The 12101-nt window shown below is 32.0% G+C and overlaps 2 protein-coding genes across 3 annotated transcripts; both read left to right on the top strand.

The window, feature by feature from the left end:
• Positions 1–866: 866 nt before the first annotated feature.
• Positions 867–5212, top strand: LOC130961500 (DEAD-box ATP-dependent RNA helicase 15). 2 transcript variants are annotated; one of them, XM_057887431.1, is made up of 12 exons: positions 867–1106; positions 1243–1353; positions 1852–1952; positions 2392–2564; positions 2683–2914; positions 3031–3149; positions 3425–3481; positions 3599–3783; positions 4119–4263; positions 4398–4481; positions 4594–4657; positions 4834–5212. In XM_057887431.1, exons 2-12 carry the CDS (start codon positions 1244–1246, stop codon positions 4842–4844), a joined length of 1281 nt encoding a protein of 426 aa, XP_057743414.1. In that variant the 5' UTR covers positions 867–1106; position 1243; the 3' UTR covers positions 4845–5212. The 2 variants fall into 2 exon arrangements, with proteins under 2 accessions (XP_057743414.1, XP_057743415.1); XM_057887432.1 differs by lacking the exons at positions 867–1106; positions 1243–1353 and having other exon boundaries at positions 2261–2564.
• Positions 5213–7319: 2107 nt separating this feature from the next.
• LOC130961889 (uncharacterized) lies at positions 7320–11131 on the top strand. The gene is made up of 8 exons (XM_057887925.1): positions 7320–7588; positions 8220–8332; positions 8551–8622; positions 9316–9351; positions 10005–10047; positions 10217–10304; positions 10537–10594; positions 10826–11131. Exons 1-8 carry the CDS (start codon positions 7510–7512, stop codon positions 10874–10876), a joined length of 540 nt encoding a protein of 179 aa, XP_057743908.1. The 5' UTR covers positions 7320–7509; the 3' UTR covers positions 10877–11131.
• Positions 11132–12101: the final 970 nt, after the last annotated feature.

Here is a 12101-nt window from a genome sequence, read left to right as displayed (position 1 = left end):
CGTTGTCCTATCTAACCAAACACATCAAACTCATACTCAAACTCAGTACAAGTCCACCTAGTACGAAACACATAAGCAATTCAACTCTCTTCATCTGCTCTATCAACATCTTTCGATCTCTCTGTGTCGTCTCACTCTCAATACTCCACATGCATTGCATACTACTGTGCTATTCTTAGAGCATTCCTCCACCCCAGCAGATTTCTCATTCGTTTCGTCCATCCATTGAAAATAACGGTACCCAATGTTCTTTGTCTGCCGAACACAAAAACCATTCATCAAGCTCAATTGTCAAGGGGGAACAAATGAAGCAAAAAATTCATACATACCTTCCACAGAGGACACTAAAGAACCATCTTCCTGGGTTTCTCCTCGTCTTCGACTTCAACGCCACCACCTGAAGACGGCAGAAGCATGTGCCATCATATGGCTTGCTCACATGTTCTTCGAGCCCTTCAGATCCACTATGTTCCATATACTGTGTCCTTCGATTATAACTGGACATGACTGAGCTTCCACCATGCATGACAATGGTTAGGGTTTTGCTTTATGCTCAAATTGGGGAAAATGTTCTCTCTCAATTCTAAATAAGGGAGAAAAGGAATTGAAGCCTAATACAGAGGCCACGTTGGACTTCCATTTGACACATCACCAAACTCCGTTAAACGGAGAAAGATTCTCCTCATGGATGGTCAGATTTGTGGCGTTTTTAAATTTTTCGAGGATATAATTGTCGTTATCAAATATTAAAGTTATTTTTGTCAATATTTTACAAATTCGAGGGCATAATTAGTAATTTACTCTACATTAAAAAGAATGCATCACTTTTATTCCCAATACAAGTTGATCTAAAGTTACCACTTGATCGCAAAAGAAAAGAAGAAAGAATTAAAGAATGCTGGAGCGGAGCCTAAAGGAGTGTGGAGCATCACAGGGTCATTTTCGTAATAACGGTGGTTGCTGGGTGCTATATCTTCTCCGTTCCTTTTCCTTCTTTCCCTTCTCTCCTCTCTCTGTTGCTTCTCTCTAAAACCCAGATCTAGGGTTTTGTTTCACTTCAATTCGCTTCAAACTTCAAATTCCCAAATCTACGCAATAGCTCAAAGGTAACATACGTATACTGCTTGCTCCCTGCTCTCAAATCTTCACCCTCTTCCTTCTCCTATCGTTTCCTACTAATTTACTCTCATATGAACTATAGTAACTGAAAACCCTAACCCTAAATCGGATTTGGAATAATAGGATGGGCGAATTGAAGGATACCGAGGCTTACGAGGAAGAGCTCATCGACTACGAAGAAGAAGATGAAAAAGCCCCCGATTCTGCAAAACCTGCTGCTGAATCCGGCAAGAAGTTAGTTCCTTTCCTTATTTCCCCTCTTTTCAGCGAAATCTGCAGTTTTTTTAATTGAAATTTTATCCGTGATTGTCTAAATTTTTGGTTTTTTCTTAATCCTTTTATTACGTCACTGAAGTAAGTACAAAAAACAAAAAAAGTTGCGTATTTAGTACATTTTTTTCTTCTTTTTGCCTGTACGTGATTCTCTTATCATTTGTCACGCTGAACTTACTTGATTAGTGTGATGAGTGGAATTCATAAATTACGGTTTCTTCGTTAATTGAGTGTATTTCGATTAAGATATTTTTGCTTCAAAACAGTATAATTTAAGGGTTAAGAGCACTTGTTAAAACGATAGGTTAGGGTTTTCACAATTTCTCTACATCATTAATCTTTTATTCTAAAATTAATTTATCCCGAAGACTATAATGATTTAAAAGTCTTTTTAAGTTCTCTATCCAGTCGTTGAGGAACTATCATCCTAATTTGCTGTACCTTTTATACATGACGCAGGGGATATGTTGGCATCCATAGCTCAGGATTCCGAGACTTCCTGTTGAAACCTGAGCTTCTTCGAGCTATTGTCGATTCAGGATTCGAGCATCCATCCGAAGGCAAGTTTTAGTAGTTTGATGTTTTCTTGGGATAATTATAAGTTCATAACTGGTTCCCCTTGCTGTTGCTCTTGATGTTTTGTAATTTCAACTTACTTTAGTTAGATGACCTAATTTCTCATTTGATTCTTAATTATATCTATTTGTTTGGCATGACTAGTAGGTCATTGCCTGATTTAGTCCCATCACTTTCTACTAATAGATAGTTGATCAAGTACATGCTTTCTTCTTCTTTTTCTTCCATTTATGTCAGTTTCTGTTTCATTGGTATGAGTCTAATATATTGTTTTCTTTCTTGGATATGTCAGGTAATCACTACTACCATGTTATGAATAGGTCATGAAAATTGGTTGGTAAACCTTTCCATTAAAAGGATCTGGCAGATCATATATACTTACTGAGGATTCGTCCACTACAATTTTCTTTGCTTCTTCATTAGTGCAACACGAGTGCATCCCTCAAGCAATTTTAGGAATGGATGTCATTTGTCAAGCAAAATCTGGGATGGGAAAAACTGCAGTTTTTGTTCTTTCAACACTTCAGCAAATCGATCCTCTTCCTGGTCAAGTTGCAGCTCTTGTTCTTTGCCATACGAGAGAGCTAGCTTATCAGGTATGTTTTCCTTAATATGTTGAAGAATCACTTCTATTTCCACCAATACCCAATAACATGTGGAAAAAAAATGAATGTATACTTAAGAAAATCCTGATTTGTTTCCTGACTTGTACAGATTTGCCATGAATTTGAAAGGTTCAGCACATATCTTCCTGATATCAAAGTTGCTGTTTTCTATGGGGGTGTCAATATTAAGGTTCACAAAGAATTGCTTAAGAATGAATGTCCTCATATTGTGGTTGGAACACCTGGGAGGATTCTTGCCCTGACTAGAGATAAGGACCTTGGCTTAAAGAATGTGAGGCATTTTATTCTTGATGAGTGTGACAAGATGCTTGAATCACTTGGTATCTCTCTTCCAGTTCTATTTTTGTGCAATTTTAGCTTTTTAGCCATATGAGCTATTTGATAGCTTATTCTACTTTTCATGCTTATTAGCATGTTTACTGTTTGACCATTGCAGACATGAGGAGAGATGTGCAAGAGATTTTCAAATTGACTCCCCATGAAAAGCAAGTCATGATGTTTTCTGCTACACTCAGCAAAGAGATCCGACCTGTTTGCAAGAAATTTATGCAAGATGTAATATTCTATTTATGTGGTTATTATTGGACTGAATCTAGAAGCATGGTCTTCATAGTTCCCCTTAATATATTGATTTTTCCTTTTCCTTGAAATACTTTGAAGTTATTGTGTCAATTTTGTTCTTTGCTATGGGTGGTTGTGTGTGTTAAAAGCTTTGAATCTTGGTCATTGTTATTATTGCAAATATTCTGCTTTGTAGTTTCAAATAACTGAATTATGTTTCTTAAATGAGATTTGGCTTAGCCATCTTATTGATGACTCTCTTCTTTCAGCCAATGGAAATTTATGTGGATGATGAGGCCAAGTTAACACTTCATGGTCTTGTTCAGGTGTGTTTCATAGGACTTTTTAATCCTCCTTTTGAGGTCAAGTAATTTTGTTTTATATTTTTTATGTTTTAATTCATATTGTCCACAATCTCATTTCTAGTGATTTTTCTCCTATAGCACTATATCAAATTGCAAGAATCGGAGAAGAATCGTAAGTTGAATGATCTTCTTGATGCTCTGGACTTCAACCAAGTTGTTATTTTTGTAAAAAGTGTTAGCAGAGCTGCAGAGTTGAACAAGTTGCTTGTGGAGTGCAACTTCCCTTCAATATGTATACATTCTGGAATGTCACAGGAAGAAAGGTGCTTACATGTTCTTTTTTATATAACATACCCCGACCTGTCTATCTTTGGTTTCAAGCTTTCTATGATATGTCTATGCATGACATTCAATGAAATCATATTCCCACTCTTGAGTATTTATCTAATATTTTGAATTTTGTAATGACACTGTTGAGTTCCCCCAATAGCTAGCCTTTTTTTTAAACTTATTTTCTCTTTGCTGGATCTTTCTCTAATCAAGGGGATTAGCAGTTTGCTTACTGGATTATTTATCTATTTCATATATTTGCATGTTTTTTTATTTTTACCTATCAAGTGAATTGTATCTTTTTGACAACATGCAATTTGTATTTCAGGTTGAAACGATACAAAGGCTTCAAAGAAGGGAGGCAAAGGATTCTTGTTGCAACAGACTTAGTAGGAAGGGGTATCGACATAGAACGGGTTAACATAGTTATCAACTATGACATGCCTGATTCTGCTGACACTTACCTGCACAGGGTAATTACTTGCATATCATTACGACTTTTTTTTTGCGAAAAATGATATGAATTAAATTACCTCATTATGTCCTGCTAATTTAACCATTATGCAATCCATATTTACATGGTTGTATTTTTGTTTTAAACTGATAGGTAGGAAGAGCTGGTAGATTTGGCACCAAGGGGCTTGCAATTACTTTTGTCTCTTCAACAGCTGACTCTGAAGTTCTTAATCAGGTTAGGACCACTTTCCAGAATTTTCTTGCGTAATTCCATCTAGAAAGGGAAAAAGGAAAAATTTGATCCTTCCTTTAATCAATTGCTAAACAAATTTGTAATATTATTCCAGGTGCAATCAAGGTTTGAAGTTGATATAAAGGAGCTTCCAGAACAAATTGACACCTCCACATATAGTAAGATTATCCTCCCCTTTGTGTATCATGTTGACTTATAAGTATTATGTTTGCATAAGAGATTCTTTATAAACACCTTTTGTGACAAAATTAATGCAGAAAGGTTGGGTTATACACCTCAAATGTGAAGCTTATAGAGATGTGTTGTAACATTTTTTTTTAAATTTTTTTTGCAGTGCCAAACTGATCGATTTTGTGGCATGTTTGAAAGGATCTATTTGAGCGACAGGAGATGGAGTAGTTAGCATCTCTGTCTTTTGAGTATTTAGACAAAGAATATTTGACAGACATTATTCTTTGAATCCTTTTTTTGTTGCCTCTGTATTCCTATTTAAGATATAGAAAATACCCAGGTAGTCAGCATAGCTTATAAAGGTACTGCTAATCAGTAATTTATTGAACACTTAAATGCATGCTTTATAATTCAGTCAAGTATTAAGAAAAAGTAGAGTTAACTGGATTTAGGTTATCTTGGTATTATTGATACATGTTTATTTTGTTTATCATGTCTTTTGGAGAATATTACATCATAGAAGTTAGGATTTAACGTTTAAAGTTAAAATTGCATCTTGTGAGTAAAATGAATACTTGTTGAGGTTGGAATCAAATGTTTGGTTTTTAATTGCCTCTAATTTAGGAAATCATATTGATGTTCCGCAATGATTTTTGGTACGCCAACATTGGTCTTGAAGCATATGTGCTAATTTCTCAAACTAAAATAAAACCGGTGTAATTGTGATTGTAAACATAATTTATTATGTACTATATTATATATGAACCAAGATGATGAATTTTTATATCGGTTGAGAAACGGGTCTAAAAGCCAAGGAAGAGAGGAGGAAAATTACACAAATATCCTTCGGGGAACCAAGATGATGATGATTGATAGGATACACAAATATGCAACCATTTTTGTTTCCAAAATGCCCGTGAATATAATTTTTACAATTTTTTATTTGGAGTATAATTTTTAGAATTTGAACCCAAGGTCAATCTTTTTTATTATAGGGTAAGATGTTTACTATTTTAACTAATTACAAGTTTATTTATTACAATTTATACTTAATAAATAAAAAGATGTTTAAATAATAACGTTAGTGTTTAACTGTTTATTAATATACTAACAATATTAATTAAATACACTGACGTTGTTAGTCCATGGATAAAATATTTTATTTAAATTAATTAAACATTTTATTTTTTAAGTCCATTGATAAAGTACAACGATCGTAGAAAAGAAAGAACTGGCAAAATTCAAAACGGGCATTTTTTTGGTGACTAACGGGCATTTATTTATTTATTTATATATCTTATAATTGCATTATGTCTACCAAAAAAAATCTTATAATTACATTTTGAATAATACCTTAAAAAATAGTAGAAATGTGTATCATACCAAAAGTGGACTACGATCTGGATAAATTTTACTTTGATGTCAAAGGCGGGTTGACATGGTTAGTGGTTGGTTTACATCCTGCTAATTGCTATAAAAATGTTCTTAGTGGTTTTAGGTGTAATATATTATCTCTCTCAGAAAAAAAAAAAAAAAAACCTGCTGGCACATTGGTGCTTGTCCCAAGCTAAACTTCTGAAAAACCTTGTATTAGTTTAAGATGATATTCTTTTTCACCAGCATAACCACCGCATGAAAATTTTTTTTTATTAAATTATTAGGGATGAATTTCTAAAAAATAATCTAAACTATGTGATATATATTATTATAAATTTTTATAAAATGTCACTCACGTTTTGTAATATTTATCAATGATGTATACTATTATCATAATAGTATAAAATAATAAAATAATTAAATATTCTCGTATTTTATACTAAAACAATTTATGTATATAAAAAAAATAGCCACCGCATGATTCAATTTTTTCCCTTTTTAAAAAGAAATTGAAGAATTTTATTTCATTGGTCTACTTCATTACTCTCTAGTAATACATTTATAGTAATTGATAATTGGGGTTTGACTTGCTATAATACTTTTTGAATCCACAATTATCAGTATTTTCATATTTTAAAAAACAAACTTGTGTGTGTAAAATTTTTCAATCCTTTTATAAATTTCTCATATTAAAAAAAAATAATAATAATGAATTTAATTCATTATAAAGACAAACTTTTTAATACTGTTATTTAATCACAATTATGTTATATAGATACGCAAAATTAACCATTAATCAATTACCATATAATACACATTTAGTATTTAATATTTTGTTATTTTATAAAAAATTTAATTATTTTATTAAAAAATTAAATGAAACAACATATATAATTATAAATAAAAAAATAATAAACTAACGAACTATAGCTCAAACGTCATAATCTTCCCATACTTATCTAGTGGTTGCGGATTTGAGTCTTTCCTATTTTTGATAAAAAAAAAATAATAAGATGATAATGACATTTTTATTTTAATAATGTCACTTTTTTTTTTTACAAATTCATATAAAATACAATACAAAAAAATTATGGGAGGAAAAATAAAAGTGACATTATCATTTTGTTTTTTTTTATAGAATATTTTTTGTCTAATTATTATATACTTATATATTAATTATTACGTATTATTCAATAATGATTCTGATCAGCGTGTACCAATTAAATTAAAATAAAAAAAAATAAAAGAGAGTTCTTTGCAATATGGGAAGGACCCAGATTGCGAAATATATATTTGAAGGCGGGTTTTGGCGTTTGGAGAAGAAGAAGAAGAAGAAAGAAAGAAAAGAGGGTTGACACACTCAGACACACCCCATTTTGCTGAATCAAACACACACCCCACTTTCATTGCACAGTCTCGTGTGTGTCTGAGTCAGAAGAACAAGGAAGAATCGAAAGAAACAATGGGTTGGATCGGTGAGACTATTGATTCCATCAAATCCATTCAGATCCGTCAGCTCCTCACTCAAGCTGTTAGCCTTGGTTTGTTCTGTCTGACCCATAATTCTTTTGCTCGAAAAAATCTAGACTTTGAATTATTGAAGCACTTTTTTGGAGTTATAATCATGTGGGTCAGTTCCAAAGTTTCAAAAAATTGGGTTTTGGGGATAAAAATCTTATCTTTTAGCTGTTTGGATGGATAATTTTTCCTCTAGCAATTGAATGTTCCAATAAGAACAAATGCAATTCTGGATGAGGGTTTTAGCTGAGTCTTTTGTGAATTCGGGATTTTTGTTATTCATTGATTTTTTTTAGTGTATAACTGGAAGAGGGGTTGTGGGATAATTGTGTGTTCCTTAATTCTTTTGTTAAGGAGACAAACAGAGATGATTTTAACTAATAGCTTACTGCAAATAATTTGTTCTGAAATAATAGCTTACTCCATTGAAGTTTTTATTCGAATGGTTTCCTCTGAGATTATTGTGAGTTGTAATGGTTGTTATGATTGTCACCTTTGGTTAGTCAATACATTATTCAGAAAATCGGTTGGTTGTATATAGGGATATTCTGTTGTTGTGAATTGTTAGTATAGGTGTAAAGCTGAGACCATGATCATTGTTCTATTTCTTAATCCGAGTAACTTCTGTTTACTGATGCGCCTTTTCTGCCTCAGGTATGATTGTTACATCTGCACTGATAATATGGAAGGCATTGATGTGCATAACTGGAAGCGAATCTCCTGTTGTTGTTGTTCTTTCTGGAAGCATGGAACCAGGATTCAAGCGGGTGAGTCAGTATAATATATTGTATGGAAGTAGGGTTACATAAGCAATTCTGTTTCAAAGTTCAAACATATGCAATGAGCAATGTGTTCCACCTTTTTCTGAATTCGATTTCCGCATTGTTCAGTTATAAATTTACTTTTCTATTTGCTAAAAATATATGCACATCAAATATACTTTTCTTTGTTCAGTTAACATATTTGTCTTACATCTGACATGCAGGGTGACATATTATTTTTGCACATGAGTAAAGATCCAATTCGTGCAGGGGAGATTGTTGTGTTTAATGTGGATGTAAGTTCTTCCTCAGTTTTATCTTTATATATTCTTTGCAATATCAGTAACATTTATATGTGTGATTGTATGTGACTTCTCTGTTCTTCCTCAGTTAGACGGCTTTGTTCATTGCTAAGCTTCTTAGTTTATTTTGTTCTTAATTTCTCCAACTCAGCAATGTCTTGTTTTCCCAAATCTTATTTTATAGCTACAATCTTTGATAAGATAGATCCCTGTTGGTGGCAGGTAGGTAGCATGCTCTTTTCAAATGGAGTTTATCATATTGGAGAACTTAGGGAATCTGATATTTAGTTAAGATTGGTACATTTGTAAAATTTTGAGGTGAATAATTCGTGAATTGGGTTTATTACTAAAAGTACATGGAAAACTAATGGAAATGTTCCTTATCCATGCTCATGTTATCTTATTTGCTGAGAATGTTCAATAGATTCTCCCATTTAGCAAAGTTGCCGTAAGTGTTGTAGACTTCATTGAAAATTTATTTTAGTGTTTAGCTATTACCTTTATCTCACATTTTTATGTACCTTTATGCCTGGCTTAGTGAAAATTTTAATTATTTACTTACATGAACATTCAGTTGATTACTAGAATCTTTTTGTTCTTGCAATTACTATATTTATGCCCTGCTGCTTAATATTTTGCTCAATACCTTTTGACTTACATACTTTACTTGGTTTTACCTTGTTTTAGGGCCGTGAGATCCCTATTGTTCACCGTGTAATTAAGGTATGGGGTTATCTTTTGCAGTTGGTACATGCATATCAACTTGGATGTGTTGAATGTGACTCTTAGATTAAATGGTTTGGATATTCTGTTGGTAGTGTCTCATCTTGTTTTTTGAGGAGATAGATAATCACAAAAAAATAGTGTTTAAAACCACAATCTCTGCTTACTGCTTAGGTCTCCAAATTTTTTACACGTGGTTGTGTACTTTTATCAGTCTCCCTTTATGTGACAAGTCATATACCAACCTCAAATGAGAGGATCCAAATCTGCTTTGACAAATTTTGGTAAAATAATGATAATTCAAGTTTTCAAATTGTTGAAATGAAAATCGAGCTAGTCATAGAGACACAAATTGAAATTCAACATGGTTTTTTTTTTTTTTTTTTTCACGTGGGGGCTTAGTTTCTGCAATGTTATTGCCCCTAAAGATGTCTGTCACACTCTGATTTTGCTTTCAAAGAATTATAATTTGATTAAATCAATCTTCTCTTCCCTGATCAATGGTCATTGAAGAAGTTATTTAGTCAACATTTGAAAAGTTGCCAAGATTCTGAGGATAATTCTTCAACTGAAAGATAAACGGCTTGGTTCTGTTATCATGTAGTGTGTGATGGTTAAAATCTTCCTATTTAAGAGTGTCTATTATTTTGTAGGTTCATGAAAGGCAAGATGGCGAGGTTGATATTCTCACAAAAGGTAGAAACCTTTACATGAGTAGATGATTTTTATAGAGTACTATCTATAGTTCCATTTTTCTAATTTCACTCTTTCTCCAATATTTAATATCACATATTGTTGTTTAATTATCTGTGCAATTTACACTAATCTGTTACTCTAATGTCGTGTATTCTGCTGCTGATTATAGGTGACAACAATTACGGCGATGACAGGCTACTCTATGCCCAAGGTCAGCTTTGGCTGCAAAGACACCACATTATGGGTAGAGCCGTCGGGTATGACATTTAATTTAGCTACACTTGTTCTCGATTTGAAACACTTTTCAGCCTCCGGCATCATGTATGAAGAAGCACAATGCTAATGGTTAACCCTAGCTACCCGTGTGACAGTTTTCTAATATTATGAAAAACCATGCTTGATTGACAGATAGTATGAAACTAAGATATTTATGCTTATTTCATCTAATGGCTGTAACAATGCTTATTTTCTTATATATGTCAATGGCAGGTTCTTACCTTATGTCGGTTGGGTAACGATTATTATGACCGAGAAACCTATCATCAAGGTTCGTTTCTCGTGTACCATTCTTCTGTTATATATCACTTCAAACTATTCTGACCTTGTACAAAAATAAGCAAAGCACATTATTTGGTAACTAGCATTTTCCAATATACTTGATTTCATTTAAAATCTACATGAGAACATAGATAGTAATGGATAAGTGTTGGCAATTAAAATTGCATTTTTTTTCATAGTATTTTATGAGTTATGAGAAGCTGTTTTTCATTTCTTGCAGTATATTCTGATTGGTGCATTGGGTTTGCTGGTGATAACTTCAAAAGATTAATATGAATGAATCCAAATCCAAGTCAATGGTCTAAACCTCCAAGAATACTGTCTCAGAAGATGCCATCCCTTTTCATTAGTATGGTGGACAAAATTAATGTTAAGAACTAAATCAGATTAGTGACTTTTTCTTTTTATAAACCTCTTTATAGGCCTTGATGGGTTGGCAATGTTACATTAAAGCATGATTTTATACTGTACTCTGGTGGTTTTAGCCTTTGATATAATCAAGTATCTTCAGATAATTTTAAAGAAATTCACCTTTTATATCCATGGATTTTATAACTAGTCCCAAGTCTCAACTCCCAACCATTATATTAAGCTTTACACATTTCATTTTAGGGAGGGTAAAGTTGGGTGAAGAGGAAAGATTGTAGTTGAATTTTTAGAGAAGTGTGTATTATATATATATGATTTCTTTAATTTTTTTTATTTTTTTTCTTATTATAAAAAATATGATTTTCACTCTTAATTCAACATCACTTTTCACCATAACATTATCCTTCATTTTATACTAACGGAAACATTTCTAGTGCACCGGAAGTACCGATACATCAGTTGTTTTAACCGTTGATTTGAATTATAAAAAATATATATAATATATATTAATTGAAATCAACGGTTAAAATAATTGGTATACCGGAACTCCCCGGTGCATTTGAAATGTTTCCCTAACGGAAAATGTCACATCATCTGAAGATCTACACAAAGGGAAGTGATAATGAAAGCAATTATGATATCATATTACTTTTTGTTCCCATCTTCTTTGGACCAAAGTTTGGAGGGATATGTTGTAATCCAACCAAAATGTTGTAAACTATACAAAATTGCAATTGAAAAATTCATACCATGATAAAAGTAATTATAAAACGATAAAAATATTTTTAAAAGATAGTATTAGTTTGATAGAAATAATCAAATATGAAAAATATATATTCTTAAATTAAGATATTTTAAAGATTGGATTTGATGTATTTTTTACAGGTATATTTAAAAAATAAGATATTTTTATTTTAAAATTTAATGATTTTATGTTAAATGATTTTTTTTTTGTAAGAGAGGGATTTTATTTCGAGGAAAATGAATGAAATTTTTTAAAAAAATCAGAGATTGAATTTTATATTGGTTTTTTGCGTGTATCTCTAAAAGTTATCTAAATATTTTTATAAAATATTGGATTAAATACATAAATTGATCATTATTTATGAAAAAAAAAATATATTTTT

Source organism: Arachis stenosperma, chromosome 2 (assembly GCF_014773155.1).
Source record: "Arachis stenosperma cultivar V10309 chromosome 2, arast.V10309.gnm1.PFL2, whole genome shotgun sequence".
In the NCBI taxonomy this organism is placed as follows: domain Eukaryota; kingdom Viridiplantae; phylum Streptophyta; class Magnoliopsida; order Fabales; family Fabaceae; genus Arachis; species Arachis stenosperma.
This window is presented reverse-complemented; position numbering and strand designations above follow the sequence as displayed.

Bases quoted from the DNA above. Each gene is read 5' to 3' on its own strand.
- LOC130961500 (XM_057887431.1), top strand. From the start codon at position 1,244: ATGGGCGAATTGAAGGATACCGAGGCTTACGAGGAAGAGCTCATCGAC. The intron at 2,915-3,030 runs GTATCTCTCTTC...TGACCATTGCAG, and splicing joins CAAGATGCTTGAATCACTTG to ACATGAGGAGAGATGTGCAA. The intron at 4,482-4,593 runs GTTAGGACCACT...ATATTATTCCAG, and splicing joins ACTCTGAAGTTCTTAATCAG to GTGCAATCAAGGTTTGAAGT.
- LOC130961889 (XM_057887925.1), top strand. From the start codon at position 7,510: ATGGGTTGGATCGGTGAGACTATTGATTCCATCAAATCCATTCAGATC. The intron at 8,333-8,550 runs GTGAGTCAGTAT...TCTGACATGCAG, and splicing joins TGGAACCAGGATTCAAGCGG to GGTGACATATTATTTTTGCA. The intron at 10,305-10,536 runs GTATGACATTTA...TGTCAATGGCAG, and splicing joins ATTATGGGTAGAGCCGTCGG to GTTCTTACCTTATGTCGGTT.